The sequence below is a fragment of the Lissotriton helveticus genome, chromosome 3_1, assembly GCF_964261635.1.
Source record: "Lissotriton helveticus chromosome 3_1, aLisHel1.1, whole genome shotgun sequence".
Taxonomy (NCBI): Eukaryota; Metazoa; Chordata; class Amphibia; order Caudata; family Salamandridae; genus Lissotriton; species Lissotriton helveticus.
The window spans coordinates 1147564381-1147588529 of NC_136061.1; the positions used below are offsets into that span (position 1 = coordinate 1147564381).

Below are 24149 nucleotides of genomic sequence, written 5' to 3' on the forward strand. Positions count from 1 at the left end.
AGTTGCTGATGTTTTCTCTTTGTCTTGCTTACTTCGCTGTGACATATTGAGAAATAAATTATCACTGGTAGTTATGTTCCTCCAGCAGCTCCACCAAGCTTTTCTCGTTGCAGCAATTATTCTTTTGAGATGTCCAGACTCAAGCGCTTCAGCAGAGATACGGTGTAAGAGAGCAACAGGGCCCCACATCCCCGTATTCAATAGTCCAATATCCTACTAGGGTAGGGGAGAGGAGAATGCGACTTTCCTCTACAGAGCTACGGCGGCCATCTTGCCTCTCGAATCTAAGAAGGGAATATAATTTCAATGGGTGAGGTGTGTCGGTAAGCTTGCTCTCCTTGTCAAACTCCCATAAGAAATATTGCTGTCTGCTACAGCGAAGTACTCCAAATAGACTTGCGCTTTAAAAAAATGTGCTGGGCGAGCATTGAATAGTTATAATGTAAGATTTCTTGTCTGTTTAAACGCATGAGCTCAAGTTCAGTGAATCCTATTTGAATTTTTTAAGAAGCTGAGTGGATAATCAGTGACTACAATATATATATTTTTTCTGCCCATCAAAATTCAAAGATTAGGTGCCTTGAAACAAAATTCAGAGAGGAGGCAAAGCATGATAAATTTTTCCAATGATCAAAAGGGGTTGGATATAATAACAGACATGGCAAAAATTGTAAGAATAGTAAAAAAATTAATTTAGTGTATGGTAAATTTGTGTGAATTTATGAAATCCGTAAGCACATGGCCAACATTTTGTAATCACAAATTGGTTCAATTGTCCAGAATTTGCGAGTTTTTAATAAAAACAAACCAGTGTAATTTTGCAAGTTTGCATTAAATCACAATTTTCATAAAGTTAAAAAGGTAGTAAAACAAGGATCTTGTTGGATGCAACTTAGCTCAAAGGCTGTGTGCACTGTAAAATGGGTATATGAAGGTAAAAGAAGTACATACTTAGGAAACCTCCCAGAAATTCCTGAAGAAAGTTTAAGGTTTGTTATGGCTCAGTAAAACTGATAACCATCTAAGATTCTCTAGTTGCAGCATACGGTGCACATAGCACACCATAACGGACCCCTAATGATGATTTCCTCTGAAGGATACCTTTTTTTATTCCGTGTGCCATTCGCAACTCTTGTGTACTGAGGATAACCGGGAGGTCAGTTAAGGTGTGCATTGAAAGTTATACCTGGAAAATTTCAGTGGGTTTTGTGTTTGTTCTCAGAACTATAACATTGTACTTACATTTTTTTTGTGAATGTGTGTGTCACCAGTAGGCTGTTCTATTTAGGACCTAGTTTCCATAGGAAAAGCAATGTTTTTTTTCTTTTTTGATTTGCCAATAACTTTGACACCGTCTGACAAACCTTCGCAAAACTTTCAAAACTAATGTGCCACTCACTTCAGCTGCTGTGTTGAAAGTTTTGGGGTGATCCGTCAAGCTGGGTCCAAGAAAATGGGTGGGGGTAGGTGGGGTCCCAAAATGCTTTTTTTCCATGTTAATTTCCATAGGAAACTTTAGACACGGCTACATCCAGAACTGCTGTATAGAATTACACCACATTTGGCAGAAAGGTAGCTCTTGGCCTGGAAAGCACTCTTTTTTTGTTAAATGGTGTAAATCTGTTCAGTAGTTCCTGAGGAATGTAAAGATTTATCAGATATACAACTGTGGTCGCGGTGGATCCCCGAACCTTCCCGATCTCATGCCTAGAAATCTGATTGGCTAGCAACACTTCAAACCAGGAAGTGCTGGCAGCCATCTTGTGACTCGGTTGAACCGAGTCACAAGCAAAAAACATTCAAAAGAAAGGGGGACATGGTAGAAACACTCTGACCCCCTAGGCCTTTTTAGAGGGTTCCCCCCAAAAAAGCATGGTGGGCTTCAGTCCCTTCCCCGTGCAGCCCTAGGGACCACCGCCCTCCCAGGGCTATATTTTATTATAATGTGTGGGGGCTCCATCCCTCCCCACGCAGCCCCAGGGACGCCACCTCCCCAGAGCTAATTGTGTGTAATGCAGCCCCAGGGACGCCACCTCCCTGGGGCTATAGTCTAAATCGGAGGGAGGGGGCCACGCAGCCCTCCTCCTGCAGCCGTAAATGGCCCTGGGGACAAGCATCCCCCAGGGCCGGCACCAGCAATGTCCTGGGGTGCCCGCCCCGGGACATTGCATTGTGCACTTTGAGCAAGCAAGAGCATTTTGCGCTCTTGTGTTCAAAGCGGAGCACACTTTGCTTTTTACATGCAGGGAGCTGCATTTCAGTAGCTCCCTGGGTGTAAAAATGAATGCCGGCTCAGCAGCTCCTCTGCAAACTAGTGACTTTGCCGCTTATCTCTGTGTCTGTTGCTGCCCAAAGTGAAGGAGGAAGATTGTACTTGTATCGTGAGTGAGGCGGTACTTACAGGGGCCGGGACTGCGAGACCCAGGGTCCAGCGCACGAGCACCGGAGCGCACCTGGAGTCTCTTCCCGCCCCTGCTCCTCCTATAAAGCCACACCCCTGACGCTAAGCGGGACGCGTGCGGGACGCCGGGCTAAGCCCGGGCAAAGGGCGGGCCCTCTGTGGCCCTCAGTGGCTGAGGTAGGCTGGGCTGGGCCCGGTTATTTTCATTTTGGTGTATAAGTCATCTGGTTATATTGCACACGAGGTATCACTCTGCGTAGCGATTGTATCGTATCAGTTTGGTGCTCCTTTGACTTCTACTAGTGGGCTCTTGCCTACTTGTCTCCTCACCTTAAACCCTCTGCATATTTTATTCAAGTTATAATTACATTCGTGGATATACACTTTTATTCTTGACTTTCTCTTGGAAATTTATTTCAAGGATGACTAAGAAACTTCGCTCTGGGAGACTAGTGGGGGGAAGGTTTTGTGCTAAAACAAAATCCAACCCCCTAAGAAATAAATCTGTCATCAATCCATTATTAAAGGGTCAATGCCAGCTTTTTGATCTGTGGGATAAAACTATGGATAAGAATGTACCTTCTGGTGAAAAAGACGTTTTTCTATCTGAGGCATCTATGACTCCTGCCCCAATGGTTGGCGTGCCGGCTCTTTCTTCAATATCAGACCCTCCTCAAATTGAATCCACGGCGAGGTTCAGCCACCCACTTCTTGAGGGTGATGGTGTTTCTGAGTCTCAAGTATACATCTCGGAAGAAAAACAAATTATCAATTCTCCCGCGCCACTTGCTCCTACAATGTATGTTAGGCCGGGTGGAGAGCTCTCCCTCTCATCTATCGACCTTGAACTTTGTGGTCGCTACATGAACTCAGGTTGTGTGAATCCCTCAGATGCTATCAAGCCGCCAGTGGGTGCCACTGCATCTGGGTTATTGCTTTATAGTAGCACTCCTTCAATAAATGTGCAGGATATGTCTGAGCTACTAAATGCTTCCATGAATCCGGACCTCAACCTATCTGGAATTTGCCCCTCTGGTACCGTGCGTGAAAAACCTATATCTGAATCTCTGATTGCCCTGGAACATTTGCTGTCTTCTATACTTTGCCTTTTGGGCAAATTTGTGGGCAGTTCTGATTGTATTCTGGACTCTGTCACCAAAATATTGAATTCAATGCTGCAAAAGGTTCCGGAAACGAGGAGTGTTCCATCAACTGTACCCGATAACTGCATGACAACAGAGAGTGCAAAGGTCCCAACAGTGATATCTGGTAGTATGCCTTCAGTAATAGCGCAAGAAAAACCCGTCTCGCCACAGGTTGTTCTCGCAGCGTCTAACTGTATAAAGAACTCTATCCTGGAAATAGAAGAAGAAAATTTGTCCTCTTCAGATTGCAAAGTAGTACAGGAACTTTTCCCAATTTTTATTCCGGAAAAAAAAGGGCAACAAGATGACGCTCAAGAAATAAAAGAAAGATCTAGTCACTACAAAAAGAACAAAGGAAAAAAAAGGAAACCTGTGCGCAAATATAAGAAGAAAAGACAAAGGCGGATCTGTTTCCAAAATTCAATTTTCTTAACAGAAAACGAAGATAAAGTTGTTGACTTGAATCTGGTGACCACAAAATCGACTGAAGAGGAGCTTTGTCCTCCAGCATCTAGTTGTGATACTCGACCTGCGAATGTGGAAGAGCTATTCCAGAACGTTGTGCATGGCCAGATGGCCCACCCATTGGTAGAGACTAGATTTACTGTGCCGGTGGAACAGGGGGCTCTTAATCCTTTGGCGCCTGCTTTTGCTCCCACGGATGGGGTCGATGTATGTCCTTCTCTACCTTCCTATGCTAAATCTCCAATCTCTTATGTGGATACTTTGGTGTTGGACTTTCTTCCTTTATTTGATGTAAATTTGCCCTTAAATAGATCTTGGTTGCTCAAATGTTTTAGTGATTTGGAAAGTCTTCAGCTAATTCAATCTAGTGATATTGAGTTGGTTACTTTGTTAGGTGGAGACATTGTATCAAGTATAAGGGTCAAATTTTATTCTAAAATAATTGTGAATTTAATATTACAGCAAGCGGAGAATTTCCAATGCAGAGGTATTGATGTTTTGCCTATTTTCTGTTCCGGCAAACTCTTGCCACCCCACAGGCTGCCCTGTAAGGGCGATGGACAAGATGGGGTATCCTTTCCTTTTGCAGATCTAAAGATTTGGGTCTCCAAGGGGAAACGGTTGGTATCACAGGCAGCGCCCCTTCCACCAAGTCAGAACTCTGTCAACAGAGGATAATCATAGGTGGGATTGGTTGCATAGTGCCTTGTCTACCAAGAGCGTAGATAACTCCAAACTATTCCATCATCTTTAATAATCAATTGAAAATTATCTCCTGGAATGCAGCTGGGTTACATAACAGGCCAGAGAAATTTGACTTCCTATTCTCGTTAGGAGCTAATGTAATCTGTATCCAAGAAACATGGTGTGTCAATAATTTACATGTAGCAAAAGATTACTATGTATTGGAAGCGCCGGCTGCTCCATCCAGGAAAGGTCATGCCAAAGGGGGAATCGCTTGTTTATTATCTAACAAAATGGATTGGAGATTTTCCCATTACACTGACCCAAGCAATCTCTTTCAAGCCATAACAATTGCAAATCCATCTAGTTCTGCAATTAAGTCTCCTATTGTAATTATTAACGTGTATATCCCTCCCGAAGAGAGTTTTAACATTTTATTGAAACAGGTATTTCATTATATTGGACAGATAAAAATGTGCCAACTCCACCCGAAGTTATCTTAGTTGGAGATTTAAACTGTAAAATATCTAATGCCAGTTTAAACCTATTTAGAAATAAGCCCAAAGAAGAGGCATATGCTATCCCTCAACCTATCTTTCCAGATAAAATAATAACTAATAAAAGAGGGAAGATCCTATTGCAGGAATTATCAGCGATTGAGGGGATTATCGTAAATGGAAGATTTCCCTCTGATGTGCCGGCGAAATTCACTCACAGATCCCCTTTTAGCGTCTCAATTCTTGACTATGTGATCTCAGACTATGCTATTGTCACACTTATTCAAGATATTGAGATTGCTCCATCAGCCTTGAGTGATCATAGCATAATCACCATAACTCTTTCTTTAAATCCCCCGTTCGCCGAGTCGTGGTCCCTTAATAGTAACAATGTCACTTTCCATGGTTCTTCGGGCAGATGTTTCTGGAACCCTGCCGCCATTACAAGTTTGCATGATATTTTATGCAAAACTATACTAGAACTTAGTGATTGGTATGGGTCCGAAATTGACAACTTCGAAGGATTTATGAAAAGGGTCATTTTAAATGTAAAAAAGGTCACTTGCTCTAGGAAAAAGGTCTTTCTTCCTAGTGCATTGCGCACCCTGAATAAGGAAATAAATAAATTGGTGCGTGTCCAATTTCTAGGTAGATCTGATGATGACCTAGCTAAGGAAATATCGCGGTTAAAAAGGAGAACCAGATTAAAAGCGAGATTAAAAAAGGAGAAGGAAGACTCAGTATGGATAAATTTGCGGGAAGCTGTTACATATGGCAAATCCAGAGAATTTTGGTCCATAGTTGGGAAGGGATGTGGTACTAGAGTGAGTCCTATCCCCATACCCATCCCTGAAGAAGTATGGTCCTCTTACATCCAGGAGCTGTACTCAGGGAATATAACATCTTTAACTGATAGTGACCCGTATGTAATATCTGAGACTCCAGCCATTTATCCGTCAGAGAAAACAATAGAAATGGCCATTAAGAATATGCGCTCTTCTGGCGCAATGGGACCAGATGAAATACCTATGACGGTCCTGAAGCAGGAACCATTGCTATGGAGTAAGATTCTCTATCCACTGTTCAAGTCCTGCTTTGACACAAAAAGTGTCCCCGCCTCATGGAGGGGAAGTATACTGGTCCCTATTTTTAAGAAGGGAGCTAGGGATAATCCTATGAATTACCGTTTGATTGCTCTCCTCGACTCAGTCGGAAAGGTGTTTGCTAGGTGTATCTTAGATTTACTTGACAGCTGGATCGAGGAGAATAATATTTTACCGCTCGAACAAACGGGTTTCCGCAGGGGGCATAGTACTCTAGATAATCTCTCCACTCTCCATGTGATTGCCGATAAATATACACGTGTGAGAGGGGGGGTGGTGTTCGCGGCGTTCATTGACTTCTCCACGGCTTTCGATAGAGTTGACCGTCGAACGCTGTGGAGAAAGCTAGCTGCCCTGGGTTTACCCTCTTATCTTTTGGACCTGTTGCGTGCCCTCCATACGGATACGTGGTGTAGTATCCTCCAAGGTGGTGAAAGGGGGATCTCGCATAGAATTCCATCTGCAAATGGCCTCAAACAGGGTTGTCTCTTGGCCCCACTATTGTTTTCCTTATATACTGTAGATCTCCCGGGGATTTTGACTGCTAGTGCTGGGATAGCCCCGGTGGTTGGGGGATCCCCTATCTCTTGTCTGATGTATGCAGATGACATTCTTGTATTAGATCTGACTCCGAAAGGTCTTGCCAATCGGCTACAAGCTTTACATGTTTTTGCTGATTCTCATTATATGAAGATCAACAGCTCTAAAAGCAAAATTATGTGTATCGCTGGGAAAAAGAAGTGCCGCTCTGAAAATTTTGGCTGGTGTATTGGAGATCAGAAATTAGAGGTTGTGAAATTCTATTCCTTTTTGGGTAAAATTGTAACGGCTAATCTGAGCGAGAAACCCCACATTGAGCATTGCTCCCGTAAAGCCCTCGCACATGGCAAAGGTTTAAATTCACTTTATTTTTCCACCGGAAAGAGGCATTTTGCCTGTCTGTTAGAGGTGTATAGGGCTAAGATTCCCGCTACGCTATTATATGGCATTGAACTCATAGACCTGAAGCATTGGGTTTTTTGCCATAGAATTGAGGGGAAGCTCTTAAGATCCCTATCCACTCTGAACACAGCTTGCTCCCTGGCCGCATGTAGGCTTGATCTCGGCCTCAGGAGCAGTTGGGTCCAGGGACTATGTGCCCTGGTGAGATGGGTGGCCTGCTTGGGAAGAGCAGAGTCAGGGACTCTGAGCTCTCCTCAAAAAGGAATTGTTGGGCAACTTTAAAGAGTTCTCTCGATTAGTAAAGAATTTTAGATGGGCAGTGTCCTTTCTTAAAGCTAGATGAAAGTGGGCTGTTTCTTCATTCGCCCTCCCACCTAAAATTCTTGTTAAAACAGGCATCGTGGGAATTGAGTTTTCAAACCGATAAGAATTCAATACAAGGAAAAAAGGGTTGTGATCTCCTCCTTAATTCTTATGCTATTAAGTTGGCCCAACCTTACGCCATATGGAATATGCCACACTGTGTGCGTAGATTTTGGTTTCTTTTACGTTATGATCTTTTGCCATTAAATCTCCTTTTGTCTAAGTGGCATGGAACATCTTCTCTGTGCAACTTCTGTAATTTAAATATTCAGAATCATATGCATGTCTTGTTGGTTTGCCCTGCACTTCGCCAACTGCGGCTTAAATGGCTAAAACCAATATGTTTCCAACTTGGTATTTTTAATGTGAACACTTTCCTCCAATACTTGTACTGTCCTCCAAATGAAATGTTTTGTTTTTTTATTTTCAATTTTTTTAAGGGTTTTTTATCCATTTATTAGATGTTCTGGTGAGAATTGACATCGTTTATTCCTGTGTATTTGTCAATGGATGCACTTTTGCTTTTTTCATTTTTGTATATTGTTTGAATTTCTCCCTTGTAATGTAATTTGTATTTGAGTTTTATGTGGCCCTCGTCGAGAGCCAAAACATAATAAATAAAATTGAAATTGAATGCCGGCTCAGACGGGGGCCTTTAGACTCACTCTGCGGTCCCCAAAAAGAGTCCATGGAGTCCCATGGCCGAAAATGGCCTGGGGAGTGGGGCCACGCAGCCCCTCTCCCTTTTTAAAAAACCTAAATGGCCGGGCCCGAGTGATGAGGTCCCCAGGGCCAAAATTGGCATGTGAAGGGGGGAGGGTGTGACCCCCTTACCTTCCTTTTTTTTTTTTTTTAAATACCAAATGAATAAAAGCCTAGTCTAAGGGGATGGGATCTCTGTGGCAGACATCAGCCTTGGGATGTGTCCCCGCAGTCCCCCCTCCCGTTTTAATTTATTGAAATACAAAAGATTGGGCTGGGGAATGGGGTCCACGGGGCCCAAAAGGGTCCAGGTAAGGGGGATCCACACACCCTCCCCCCCCTCTTCCAAAAATAGCGTCACTGGGGGCAACTAGCCCACCTGTTACTTCCAGTAAGCCCCACATAGTGGGATTGCTAAGAAGTGCTCTGAGACCATGCCCCTTTTTCCAGCACTCTGCAAACGCGCCTCTCAGCACACTACTGGTGGGGCGATGAGTTCCCTGTGCCTCCGAGAGCCTCAGGACTAAAGTTGACTTAATCCCCAAGCAGCAGTGCACCAGGATGGGTCGTGGTAGAGTGGTTGAGAAAGTGGGCTCGGCCACCGAAATCCTCTCAGCAAACCCACTGTTTTTTTTTTTTTTGTTTTTTTTTTTTACACCTTTAAAATGTGTGTGTGTGTGTGTGTGTGTGTGTGTGTGTGTATAAGGTGTAAAAAAATAAATACGGCTTTTGTTTGCTGAATAATTTTACAAAATCCTCTGCTATCTATCATATTGTAACTGATGTATTTGTGGCGTGTTAAAGTTGGTAATCCATTGAGATATATGAACAAAAAAAGCTTGGCATTGATGATGATGTAGGTAACCTATAGAAAATGAGGAGCGCCATCAACAAAAAGTGACTAGTCGCTAGAGATTGAAATGTTCTATATAGATCCATAAAGTGTTCTTATTGTTTGGAAAAAACATCTATAGAAGCTGTCTGGGCCTTTTGAAAACCATGATACCTTTTCTTAGAATTGCCGCTCTCTTTGGTAGTACTTCCATTCTGAAATATTTGACTTCACTCTTGCCATTCTTTTAGTGTCTACTATATCCTGCTGACTGTCTTTATTGAATAAGCAGTCCATGTCTACTTAGAAAATCCTGTACTGGTGGCATGTGCTAAACCGAATTCTCTGTAATATCTTCAAGTAAAACTGGCATGCCAATAGCTCTGTGAAGCAAGACATAGCACAAAGTTTGACCTATTTTGGTGGCAAAATCTCCCTTGTGCCTTTGTCAAAATTCTGTAATATTGGACTCTGTTCCATTTCCTATATATCATGTGTGATTGACATAATTGCAAAACAGTCAAATACTAACGCGGAACAGTAAAGCATAACAAACCTATATGATAGACTTTAGTAGCCGCCTTACTCCCATACACCAAAAGCCAAAACACAGTAGAATCTAGCCTGTTCTGTACATTGTTGGTTTCTGATGGTAAGTAACAACACAATATGACCTTATGAACAGGGTTGTGGAATTTAATAAAATATCTACATGTCCATGGGGCAGGTTGCTTCATAAATCTACTTGTCCTGTAATAAAATCCACTTACTCCTTTGGTGCCATGTAGTGCAGTGACAAATTATGACAGTAATCTCATTATATAGGAGCTCTGAGATAGCCTCTCTGATCATGCCAGGGCTCATACCATAGTTGTGTTCGCAGACTTGCAATACCCTTATGTTGCCATGTTTCTGCAGATCTACAACTGGGGCTGAAGGTAGTGGTAAGCAATAGTTACAGGGTTAGAATGCCCATTTGAGTCTGTGAAAACCTACTAACTTGCAGGTTTTAAGGGTTTTCAACAACTCTTCTCTAATCTTTTCCCGCACTGAGAAATGTTGGAAATGTACTCCTGAATATGGCAGATGTAAACCTTGTTCCAGAGTTGGGGAAAAAGTGGTTGGATGGAAATTGCACTTGCAAACACTCAGATTTCGTATGATCAAATCTACACATGCATATTTGTTCATGCTAAAATGCAGTTCACAAATATTTTCTAGGTGTTCTATTTCTTGTCCTACTTCTGTAAATTCTTGGAATTCACGAAAGCTGTATAGCTGCACTTAATGCAAGGACATATACCATGGGTGCACTTTTGAGACTTTTCTTTAATAATTGGGCCCCTAATTTGGTCTGGCGTCAGTGGCCTTTTGTGTACATTGAAATTCTCTCTCTCTCCCCTCCTCCTCCCCACACACACACACACACACACACACTGTGCTGCAAAGAAATGGTACCTGAAATGTTACCGTAGTTTAGCAAAATGTTTTTTTCCCTTTTTTTTTTATTTTTTTTAAGCAAAGAATCCTCAATCTTGCTTTCAAGCTTTGGTAAATATTTGCATCAAATCAGAGAGCATTCTGGGATAATTATACATTGCCTGCTATTGCTAAACTTTGAAAACATGTGTACACATTTTTATACTTGAACCACTGTCCGTAGTGCAGTAGGACCTTACAACATTTACTTAGATGTTCATTCTAATAATAAAGGCTTTCAATTAATGTACCATAAACAGAAGTTTGAACAGCACTAACATATGGGCAAAAATAAATATTACCTTAAGTGCAAACAGTGCCCTTCCCTGATCCATAATGTGGTACTGCAAACTGGCAGCCAAAGGGTTGGTGCTGCAGGGGGTTGGACCTACTTGTCCAGTGGACAAAATACACATGAAAACTTGTTGCTCATGCCCCAAACAATATGTCCTGGGTGTCCGGCTATAGTTCCACATACCTGCTTATGAATTCTACCTAGTGTTTGTACCAATGATTAATAGGTTATTTTTATATTTTTGTTTAACCACAATGTCTATGCACATTATTTTAACAGTGATTAACAAACTGTAGAGCAAGAACCCTTCATGAGTTGAAACAGTTCTCAAGGAACTTACGTAATCAATTAATCTGCCTCGCACTTGAAAATAACATTTGAATCCTTGTGAGTGCAGGCTTCTTGTGTCCTTTTGTCTCCGGTTAGAGAAACCTCCACCCTCTGGATATCCTCTACTTACCTTATGGTATCACTAATACAACATTCTCTCATTTAGACCAACACACACACTTTCATACCTATATCACCTGTCCTGTTAAACGCAGAGTTTAAATCACTTGTGTTTGTGCTATTCAATCCGATTGACTCTTCCCTAAAGTTTGTTTCTTAAAGCGGTGGCCTTATGTCAATAGACTTCTTCGGTTACCAGTCCACTTGTGTGAGTTCCCTTTACTGCGACTTCACTTCAACACTAGTTTGGTTTGCCAAAAAGGTCCACTCTCATCCTATCCTGTCTGCAGTGGAGATTTATAATGCTCCGATCTGGGTTGCTGCATTGGATGGTGCAGGCTTGTGGGGCCATTGTAACACGTCAACTTTGGGGATAGACAAAAATAACTTTAGCAGGCCACTTTTAAATCTCGCTCATGGTACCCGTCTGCTGCCCTTAAGGCTAGATCTCACTTTGAAACTATTTATTGGAACATGCGAAATATAAGCCCTATCCTGTACTGTAGTTGAATATGAAGCACTATACAGCTGACACCCTTGCAGGCCTCATTAGTCGTTCTAATAGGAAGAGGATCCCTTTGTTGGCTAATGTCAAACAGGTTCTGCTTGACCTAGGATTGAGAGAGTGTTGGAATGACTCGTCGTCAATCTGTGCATCATAGAAGGCTGTTGCAAAGAACAGATTTTGTGCCAAGTTTGAGCAAAGTGAAACTGCGGCCACCCCGAGTATCCGGTTCAAAGATTTTCTCTGTCACAAAAACGTATTCTAGGCAGAGGAAATTCTAGACTTCATGAGTCCCACACTTGTGAGGCTCTACGTCTTGAAGTTTAGATAAGGCATTTTGCCTACTCTGACCTTTACTTCATCCTGGTCATCATCTATGAGCAACGATGACCTGCCTGCTGTGCGACTTCACTGTAGAGACAGAGGAAAGTTATTTGGTTTTTGCCCAACATGTTTTAAGTACAGATCAGGTTGGATTAAGCCTGTGTGCCGACTGTTGGGGCTAACCAATTGGGTAAATGCACTACGAATCTGCAAAGCAATCCAATCGGCCTGGCTGATTGGAATGCTCATACTCTCGTTCTTTCCTCCTCAGCATTCTTCTTGTAGCTCCAAGGTTGATTAATTGGTGTAAAAGTTTTAAAACTGATCTTAAATTGTTGCTGGTTTTAGTTTGTGTGTTTTTAAATAGTTTTTTTTTTTTATATGCATGCATCCGCGTATCTCGGCGCTCGCCTGTGTGAATACACAGCTGATCCAGCCCCCAATTATAAGAAATATATACCCATTCGCACACCTACTCCCACATCCATACACCTACTCGGACCCAGAGAACCACCCGTGGGCGCGCACCCCAACAGTCACACACCTGTACCGCCGCCAACACAGGCACTCAGCCACCCGCACAGCCATGCAGCCACCCACACAGCCATGCAGCCACCCACTCAACCACTCCACACAGGCACGTAGCCACTTACACAGCCACCCTTGCAGACACTTACACAGCCATCCATAAAGCCACCCACACAGGCATGCAGCCTTTTAAGCAGCTCAGCCCCCCCCAGTCTTTACAGTGCAGCCCTAACCAAGACTTCCTGTGTTGCTGTCAAAACTCGTTTATTGGATCCCACCAGAAGTTTAAAAGGTGCAAGGAGATTTAAACAAGCATACTGTAAAGCAGATCTGGTGTGGTGAGTAGGAAAACTGCATCCCCAAATGTGTTCAGAGACATTACTATGTCTTGGAGCAGGCAGGGAGGTACACCACCCTTAACCATGTGGTAGCTGACAGTCTCCGGAGCTATGATCCTACCTTCTCTCCACATTGATCTTTAGGGGAGCTTCCGTGCTGCAAGCAAAAATACAACTCTCCTATCGTAAACAAATCCACTTAATCAAATGGCATAAGTGCACTTGTCACAATTGATGCCTGAAGGGTCTATTTCCCTTGAAGGCCAGGCTGAGAAACTAGTATGTGCTAGGAAATGTTGCTCCCCAATTGGTAAGTAAAAGATGCAATAATAATGTAGCACTGATGCTTGGGAATGACTCTGCTATTCTGCTCATGAAACCTCATGGAGCACCTTGCAAAAGATATAGTGAGCACCAGGTAGTACTAAATTCTCTACTTCTATGATAATTTGAAGGGGATCCTGGAGGGTTTGAAGGGCACATTCAACAGTATTCTTTCCTTGAGGACTGTATGACAACTGGGAGATGCTCCCCTCAATAACTGGGATAAGAAATTAAGCAGAAACATTTCTGTTCAGTTACAAACAAGTAATTTTCTTTGTCTTGTTTGTCTTGGTCTTTCCACAAACAGGACTGACTTATTATGGAGACATGACTTAATATAGGTATTTTTAAGTCCGGATGATGGTCGCTGACCGAGTTTGCGCACCATGGAACCACCAAAATATGTCAACTAAGCAATCATTTAGAGTTGCAGGCCAATACTAACTCATTACCATCCCGTAGAGTTCTATTTTGAATCCTTTCACAGCTAAGAAGAATCTTAGTGTGGGCACATGTCTTAGGTAGTTTTAACTATTGAAATATTCTAATCTCTAATTATAGTACCCTGTGCTCCCACTACGTGTAAGCCCATCCAGACACATATATATATAATGATGGGAGGAAAGTGATGATGAAGCATGTCACAAAATGTTGGTGAATGCTTCTTTTCCTAAAAGAAAATAAATCTTTATACCATCATAGTTGTGTAGAATTTAGTACTACCTGGTGCTCACCTTACCATTTGAGTGATCTATATTCTGTAAGGGAAGAAGGATTAGTCCGCTTTGTGAACTCTCACCCCTCTTTTATATTGTAGACTTCATGGAACACGTCCTCACATTCACAAAGAATGAAGTGATTGGTTTTATCTCTAGGAATCTGTCTGTTAATGAGCCTAATTTTGTTGAATTCATTAATTTCCTCTCCTCGTGCTCAGAAAAGAGACTTTACAATTCTGATAGAGGAAGAATTAATCGAGACTGGTCTAGTCCAAAAATCAATGAGGCCTAGCGCATTCTTTTTATGTTTTAGCTATGGTTACCTCTCCACTCCCCTATGGCTATCCAGAATGTCGCTAAGACATACCTATTGGGTTCCACCTCGTCAGTTTATCACGTTCTCATCCAGTTCAAGTTTGGTTTGAGTCTTACTTTTAGAATAATGGTTTGCATACCCAAATCTAGGCAAAAAACTATGGGGTACTTTGAGGGAGTACCTTCCTTAAAAACGTATTTTCTGCGATTTGTATTTATTTATTTTCCCCGCTTTTTTTTTTTTTTTTTTTTTTTGCCCCCCACCAATTCTGTACTACAGTACCCCCATAGCTCTGCCCCATATACTGCAACTGCCACTGCTTGAACTCTCCAGAATTGTAAGAGAGAGGAGATCGGATGAAGGGTGGTGTTCTTAGGCAATCTCAGAGTAGCAGTCGCCCTACGGTTTAGTACGAGTGTGCTCTTTGTGAACTGACTAACCCAAGGATTACTGCTAGAGAAGCGGATTTCCACTTTGTCAAAATCTGAAACTCTTTCAAGGTTGTCCCCCTCCAGTCTTATGACCCCCCCTCTAAAATGCCTGTGCGGATGAATAGCCATAAACTTTGTTTTGCTAGTATTAATATCTAGACCATAGTTAGTGCAAAAGAATTTAAACCTAGTTAGTAGGTTTCCTATTCCTTTTGGTGTTTTAGACACTAGCTGGTTGTCATCCATAAATAATAAGGCCTGGCGTTTTCAAGCCACCTTAAACTGGGGAGTCATCGCAGTCCAGAAGTAAATCTACGCAACCATTTATTTAACAAAAATAATTAAAAAAAGGTGTTGTGGCCTACAAAGCCATGTAGAACGTGTTCTGAAAACCTCAATAAATGGGGTAATTATTAGAGTACACACTGTATTGAGGATTGAGGTTGCTCTGGTGGAGGAAGTGGCTTGATTTAAGCATTTGGGACAAAAGTGAATCTTCTGATCAGCAGACTCTGCAACCACCAGACTATAACATATATTTTGGGAATACAGACAAATCTCTCCTGAGACGTAGAAGCGTGTTCCTGCAGGGAACATTAAAACTAATCAATGCCACAAACTAAGAGTAATTTACTTAAATGCTTTTTGTGCAAGAGGTTGTAGCTTAGAAAATAGAGTACATACCACTCAGTACCTCACAACTGATCTAACACATTCTTAAGGAATAAAAACGGATGGCTAAGTAAACAGATAAGATCTGAAAATTAGACTTAAGTTGTCCTCTGGATACCGTTATTGAGTCTGTTGGCACCAAGGTAGTTGTCTATTGAGCTAATTACTCATCCTTTTTACAAGTTATGTAAGACTTGTTCATTTGTGAGGTGGGTCAACCCGGCCTTTTCTCTTTTTATAACCAAACTAGGGACTTTCTAGAAATATTTCTGTGATACCTTACTATCTTATTTCGCCTTTTCCGATTGGTGGTTTACCTTTTGGGATGTTGCTGTTTGCATATACACATACACCTGTATGACTAAATCCTTGGGTAGACTTAACAATATGAGCATAGTTGAAGGTTTGGCCCTTTAAAGATATCAAACGTGTGTATGCTTAAGTAATTCTTCAAAGGTATCTAAGCATGAGCAGTGACAGATTAGAGACTTTTACCTTCAGGTACACCTCTGTTTACCCAAAGTGGCAGTTTGAAATACACATTTGAATGCTCAGGGCATTTGTGTTGCTGTGCAAATGTTCACCAGATTTGCTATTTGCAGTGGGACAGAAGACTTACATGGATTCTGAGAGCTACATCTAAATATATTAGTAGCCCAATCACACTTAAAGCAAACCTCTTCCATCACTAGGAATTCGAGTTAATACAATACCACAGTTCCCCCTGAAATTGGCACACTTCAATGTTTACTTTATAGTGAGAATGTCTAACTCTAACAACGTACCTGTGTATTTTGACACTCTATTCACTAGTTAGATATGTATTTAAAATGTTGGAATTGTGTATCGGCCAATAATTTATTTCAATGTTCACCTACGTTTTTGTTTTGTGTTATATTTTTAAAACATTGAAGTTAAATATTCGAACCGCAACAAGTTAGGTTTTATTGCACATGGTTGTACATGTGTGCAATCCACATGATGAGCCAAGACAATTCCTTAATTTCCTATGATCAGACACCTGATGGGGTGTCCTCATATCTGTGTAAATTGATTTAGAGCAAATCAATTGGTTATTGAACAAAATATTGATCGATTGTTACAAGTTTACACAGTTTATTTTTACATGTGGACAAATTTCCTGTATGAAATGTTTCTATTTAGGTGCTTTCTCTTTTTTCAACTAAAATATTTTGTTATTCTTTTAGTTCATTAATGGTGCCAAAGAAATTTGCTATGCTTTACGTGGCGAAGGCTTCTGGGCTGATTTCATTGACCCCTCTTCAGGTTTGGCTGTGAGTGAATATCTTATGCTGATAAAATAGATATGTGCAAACGATTTCTTAGTAACACTAATCCAATTTGTCTTGGTTACACTAAGCTAGAATGTGTGCATTGTCAGCTCCTCTTCTATGCTACCGGAGATACTAACGGCAACAGGTTTTGCTATAAACTATTGTACCTTAAACAGTTCTCGAAACATTCTAAGACTATTATGCCTTGAACAATATACCCAGTGTTCGGCAAGTTGAAAGAACAGTCATCTACATTTTTTTAAAACTCTTTCCCTTGAGTTGTATGATCACTGTTGTGGAAATAGTACTCCAACAATGTTTTGCTCTATGGAAGATATCTTTCTGTATTTAGTAACCATACTTGTGCTGTTGCAGCCTCAAAGACACAGAAGTAAGAATCATATCAGTGATGTAAACCTGTTATTCAAGATATGATTTCCCAGCAAGGGCAATTCTGAAGTGTGGGGGGGGGGTATGGATGGTGTTTCTCAGTGTATATGTGGGTGTCTCTATAGCTGCAGGACTGATTTGTTTTGCTCTCCATTACATTATTCCGCAGAACCATAAAAATGTGTTGCATGTTCTCATAGAATGTCTTTTGGCTCTTGTAGCAATACCTTGCTAAGATTCTGTAGTTGTGATGCTTAACTCTCCACTGCATCCTCAACAAGAAATGGTCCGTTAGATAACCTGATTTGAAAAGCCATCAAGTGGTGTAGAAGTTGCTGACACCACATGCTTCTGGGTTATAGTGTGACGATCAAGAACTTTGTTGCTTCCATCCAAATTGTAACACTGATCCGTAGAATCCAAGCAAATTATTATAGGCCTTTTTTGTGCTGCGTTTCTTCAGAATGACATTTGCTCAACCTCTAATCTGAGAACTTGGATTTAAAGACTCCGCCTTCTGTTTGCCAGTGTGTACAAATTGAAACCAGTTTATATATTCTACGACCATAGGGTGAAGCTTGTGCTCCTGTGGGTTTCGCTGTTCCTGCTTTAAACACTGGTCCTTTCATTTTGGACTCCTGTCAGTTGCTGTACTGAGACAGAGATAGGTTCCCTAATAATAATACGCCTTTACTGATTTTCTGATTTAGCACATGGGGTTTCTGTTGTCGCAAATGATAACTTCCTTACCGAAAAGATGAAACTAAAGTACTAGTTTGATAGCTCTGAACCAATGCACATTACTTTGAAAAAGATTTGTATTCTCCAATAACCATCCCTGACAAACTACTTGTGTAGGCTGGCAAACGCTTAGGTATACTTTTTCCACTAACTCCTGTTGATAGGCTACTGCCTTGAAGATTTGTCAAATAAGTAATGGTTTTTTTCACCATCTTTAAATTTGGTATCCTTCCCACTCTTATTAGTAAAAAAGATCTGTTAATTTCAAATTATAAATGTTTTCTCAACCTATTCAATCAGTCTGTGACTGGTACCTGTGTTTTCGCCACTTGACGTCTGGAATTATCAGTAGTACCTTCTATTACAGCATAATACATAAAGCAATGCCACCTTTATTTATTGCATATATTGTTTGGCAGTAAACAGCCTACATATTACAAATGCAGTAAAGACAATACCTTAATGTGCTCTCTGACTTTGTTAGGATTGCCAAACAAAATCAACTTGACAGATATGTAATTACTACTCTGAAGTTTATTTATTTCAATATTTAAACCAAATTCTCCTGAATCTGAGTGCATTGAGTGAACAGATGGCTAAATCCGCTTTGGCGTAGTGCATCCCCAACATTTGGAATCTTCTTTTAAATCTGAATGAGAAAGATTCAGTGCTGTATAATGTAGATTGTCTATTGTTTTAAAATGTTGGACATACATTTTGCTCTGTTGACCAGTGTGACTTTTGCTTTTCAGAATGTGGCTTGTCTTTTTGTCCATTGTGACTTTAATGCTCCTGATCTCAGAATATCTATTGGAACTGTCAACCATTGTTAAATTTGCATAATGATGTATTGCTACTTTTTTAGTCATAATCTCCATTAATGAGATGGTTTGCAAATAATATATATATTTGGGATCAAATTATCTTGATTTGGAAGTACTTTAAAAATCCTGATCCAAGAATTCTATTTTTTTTTATTCTACAGATAAGCAAGTAGCCCTGTCTACAGTTCTAAGAGGGGTACATTGCCATTTGCAAGTAGTATGTCTCCTATTAGTAGGATTATGTTATAGTGGAGTATATTTCATAACCGTAGGAACCTCTTAATAGTTTATAATTCCTGTCATTGAGCGATGGAATACTGTTAATGTTTTAAATCTTGCTTTTTCTAGTAAGAGGACTCTGAATAAGTGCAGCTGGAGAAAAACAAGCTTAATCTCCATGTAGCCTAACCCAATAATCCAGTTTTAAATTGAGGACACTGCAGATGTAAGGGCAGTTGCATGTATGTAGCAGCGTACTCTTCGGGAGTATGTGTATCCAAACAAAATTGCTCCATTCTGCTCTGCCTGTCAAAGTATAATAGTTGGAGCAAATAGTCGTATTTTTCTGAGCAGATATAAATTTATGATGTAGAACCATGGCATGACCCTATAATCTAGGCTGCCAAATGGACAGACTCTCTGCAAATTCCTTTATTATCAGTTCATAATGAATTTTTATCATTTCAGAGACTTAACCGCTTCCGTGCGGCGCCGATTCCGCCCCTGTGCTGGACATTCCAGAACAGGGTGCGGTTGTGACGGAACCATTCCGTCATCAGCACAGCTCAACCGTGACTGATGACGGAATGGTTCCATCACAAGCATCGAAGGGGTTAAATGTCAACTGTTGGGAATGATGTAAATCTATCTAGGGTCTCCACTAGTCATTTTTTTTTTAAACAAAAAATCATTTTTTGTTGTAAAATGTTTGGGTTTTATCCAAGTTAAGTAGGTAACTAAATAGCTGCCCAAACACCTGAGCTCCCTTCTCTATTGTGACCGTTCAGCAGTAAGTATGTTGGGCTTATTGCTTATGCAACAATTGTTCTTCTCCTTCAGCCCCCATCCGCTGTTAAACATTTCAGATGATATGATTAAGCCAATTAGTTTTGTATTTAAACCTTTATTTAAGATTTTAATTAATTGCAGACAAAAGCTCATGTTTCCCTTATATTTCTTTCTATAGAGAAAGGGCCAGTAGACCGTGCCAACTGTTATTCTGGCTTCCAAGAGAATCATTTTAGCCACTAAACTCTGATTCAAAAACATCAAATATTGTGGAGTCCATCTTGATGTGCCCAGTGGTGCCTCTAAAAAATATAAAGCTAGGTTTCATTGGGTCCAATAGGTGTGCTGTTTTAATAACCATCTGTTTTGTTCTTATTATTGCATTGACTTTAGTGTCTGAATTTGTCAGTGAAATGGGTTAAGACTCCTGGAATTTAGGGTTCTTGTTTTTTTTTTGTTGTTTTTTTTTGTTGTTGCGAACATAGCGCTATTAATGTGTCCCTAAATAGTAATTGCCAGGCGGTTAGTAATTAACTAGAATAGCCGAGCTAATTCCTTTGAGAAAGGTTTATAAAATTTGTATATAATATGTCATCCCAGCTGCTTTCCCCCATGGGAGATTCATAGCTGCTTTTGTAACTACTTACATTGTGAATAATTCCTTTAATCTTTCAGTGTCACTAGGTGACGTGCCACCGTTTTCTCTGGAGACCAATTCGTTAACAGTTGTATGTTTTCCTCCCTATACAAATCCGAGTAAAAATCACAATGTTGCCAATGTTCTTTTGGGGTCATAGTTCTCACCTCCGTTTTGATCAGTAACACTATTCTTCACCTTTAGTTCTAAGTGTTTCAATTCAGCCCATGGCCTCACTATTTTCAAAAACATGGTTTCTTTGCACAGCATGCTTTAGCTACTTTGTGCAGTCTTTCAGGAAGCTACGTGTGTGGAGATATGAGTTTCATGAGTATAAACTAATTCAGTACCTACCTGTCATTTTTCCTATTGTGCCTCCTTTATCTTGGCCGTTGTGTTCATCTCACCAACATAACATTTTAGTGAAGGTGTTATTGTGATGCTTATCTTCATTTCAGTTCATGAGTATTTATTCAAGAATGTATCTTGCTTACTGACAACATTTTTCTCCATGCTATCACTCCTTGTTACTCTCTCTCCTTCATCCTCTATGTCCCGGCTATGAGGTTGGGGTACAATACATTTCAGAAAATCAACCATTACCCTGGCTGTTGCTTACAGCCATTGGCTGTGGACCCACCTTACATCATAAGTGAACTCAACCGAGAAATAAGCGGTGCCTTAATTTATCTCCTTGTACTAGGAAACAATCGAGAGTAGTACATTTAGAAAGGATAAATCTCGTGGGGATCTTCTCTCCACTCTCTCATTTTCGTGGAGTGAACTGAAGGCATCTTTATTACTGAACAGTTAATGGAGGGAAATACCTTGAAAGCCTAATTTCCTGCCTCGTGCTGGAAGGCATTTTGTAATAACCTTGCAGCATATTTTGAACCGAAGGCAAGCCATTAGTGTGGAATGGATATATTGTAGATCCAATATACATATTTATGAACATGACTGTGATTAAATGGTTGCAAGACATCCATTTTGATCCCTTACCTACAAATGTTTTTATTTTTTCCAAATGATTATGGTACATATGCCATGCCCGTCTTTTCTGTTAGGAAAAACTGGAATATTCCCCCAATTGATATAACCGAAGGAAAATATTTCTGTTGCAGTATCATCAAGGAGGCTGTACACCTCTGTATTCAAAAGGCAAAACATATGGTACTGGCACCTACTTGTTTGTGAAGGAAATGTTCCTTTTTCCCCACTGCATTATCCTGCAGAGAGTGTGTTGTAATGTGTTTGCGTTTAGTGATTGATAAAGGAATTTTAGCCAGTACAAATTTTTTCCACGGGTCTTGGAATGTTCTATGTACTTTAGGAACTGTTGGTACTGGGCTGACTGACACCTTGCTTTAAAGGGTGCATAACATAACTCTGAAATGCAGTCCTGTGTCCGCAACCACACTCACATCTAGGTAGAACCTCTAGCCGCGTCTCAATTTGTTTCCACATTGCATTATGCACAACTGCTGCTCAGTTGTGAAATACTGGTAGGAAATTGTTTATTCCACCAAAACCTTGACTTATTTATTCTCATTTGAGACATGGTTCCAGAACACCTCACAATTTCATGGACATCCCTTTCAATTCAGCAATACGATGTGATCATGAAGGCAGGTCTGGCAGTAACTTAAAGCAATTCAATACTAGGAGATCACCACTAACTCGTACTCCTCTTTTTGTGTATGATTCTTGAAATCAAATCGCCACTGTACTCCCCAATTAGACTCGGGGTCATATTTATTCCTCCTGGTGACACTCTTACCCTTACTGAGGAATTTGGTGCTCCTAACTAACCATTTTCTCTGATGCAAACACCTTAAAGAGAATCCCAGCCTGGAGTGATCAAAGAGACTCTGCAATTCATCTGTTCTCTGTAAATTATATTTTTCATTACTGCTTTTAAGCTTGTAGACACTAAAGGATCTACGTTTTAATGTGTTTTGCTTATCTCCAGCGATCTAATAACCTGTTGAGTGGTCTGATCATGTCCCAGTCCACTGTTCCTTGTTCTTCATGCATAACAACCTTTGGCTACTTTATAAAGGAATTAATCTGGGTTTGAGGCACCAAAAATCATGATTGATGACAATTATTTTGCTGCACTGTCTTTGAACAAACTCCACCTTATTAGTACTAATGATGTCAATGCCTCCACCTGCAGAATTAATGAATGTATGTCTGAACGTTCTTAACGGCTTACTTTCTCTTAAGAGCAAAACAAGAACACCCACACACTCTGCTCCATTTGGTCTAAAGGTTAAATGTATTGACAATCTTTGTCCCACCTTTGAGTCACAGGTGAACCTAAAGCTTATATGTAAATCCAAGGTCAACTGGGTCGAATGGTTTGGTGCTTCTGGCTAATTTGTCCTAGCTCCTCGAAATCAACAACAGCTTTTCTACTTCATTTGCTTTTACACAGGGAAGTCAGACCTCCCCTATTCTGGCCCCAACTTTGGTAAATCTTGTACATAGATCCACTCGGGGACTTACTCAAGAACTCTGGAATTTTTATCATCCACTTAAAGTTTACTTCTGCCAATAGTGTCCAAGTCTTGCCCAAGCTACACAAACTGTTCTAGATTGTGTGAGTGCTCTCTGTTTAAACTCAGTCCTTTAAAAAGTGTGTTTTCCTTATCTCATTAGTCTCCTCCTTTCCAGCAAATCTGCCATCAATAGTGCATTGTAATGATATCTAGGTATCATTTTTGATAAAATAATCCACACCAATTAACTCCATAGCTAAAATACTGCACTTTCAACTATGACTCTTTGAACAGTTTGTCAGTTTATCCCAGAACAAAACCTCTATATTCTTGTCCCATCTCTTCTGACGGAATGTTCTTCACCTAGATTGTCTGGGCCTCCGTGATTTGCACAAAATGTGGAATTCCTTAAAAGACCGTAGTAGTCCTAGGATTGATTTAGTCTTGATGCAGGGGACTAATTTATTACTAACTAGTGTCGAAGGCCAGTTGTAGTTGTCCTTTAGTACTCAATCGTATGGTATCCACTTCAGAAGTACATGTGTGCTCATTTTGCAGGAAGGGATACTTAATGGAGAGGCGGTAGCTTTCTTAGAGTGCAGGCTTGTATTAACACCACCTATGTCATGATGGTTAAAACATATTAAGACCAATGTGAGCAATCCCATGCTATATTTGGTGGTGGGGGGGGGCTCACCTTAACAATGTCTTGAAACTACTACTAGACCAGTCCAAGACCTCTACAAGGCTGGTTTCATTGTCGAGGGCACTAATACTATTAGTGCTGCAGCAAGGTCCTGATAGATATCTAGAGCAAGCAATATGTGCTAACACATTTTCAAACTTTACTCCTCTGCATGCAATACTCAATCAGGAAGGGCAGTTTTGGATGCATTTAAAGCCTACATCTTCGTCTTAGCGTTGCAAAATAGTTTGGAATGCTCAAGGAAGTTTTTCTCCATGCTAGCCAGGTGAGAGCTCTAAGTTTGGAGCTGGAGGATGAATATGCAGGCAAATGTAGTGGCCATCATGGGAAGATTGAACTACAACTTTGCTTGAAAATCCTAAAGAAATGACTATGAAAAACATTTAGATAGATATGCAGTGTCCTGGCTATATGCGGAGGGAGAGCTGCACCACAGGACAATGTGGTTCTGTCGGATTCACCTATTGCATAGAGAAAGAAAACCTTTCAAGAAAAAACAGAAGTACAAAAGTCATTGTCCGATGACAAT

General features: G+C 40.7%; 1 protein-coding gene across 3 annotated transcripts in view; it reads left to right on the plus strand.

The window, feature by feature from the left end:
* Positions 1 to 24149, plus strand: part of MMADHC (metabolism of cobalamin associated D) — an 86609-nt gene that overhangs the window by 41298 nt on the left and 21162 nt on the right. For all 3 annotated transcript variants that reach the window (XM_078681756.1, XM_078681758.1, XM_078681757.1), the window contains exon 7: positions 16724 to 16810. In XM_078681756.1, coding sequence (XP_078537882.1) covers positions 16724 to 16810 — 87 coding nt within the window. The remainder of the gene's footprint in view (positions 1 to 16723; positions 16811 to 24149) is intronic.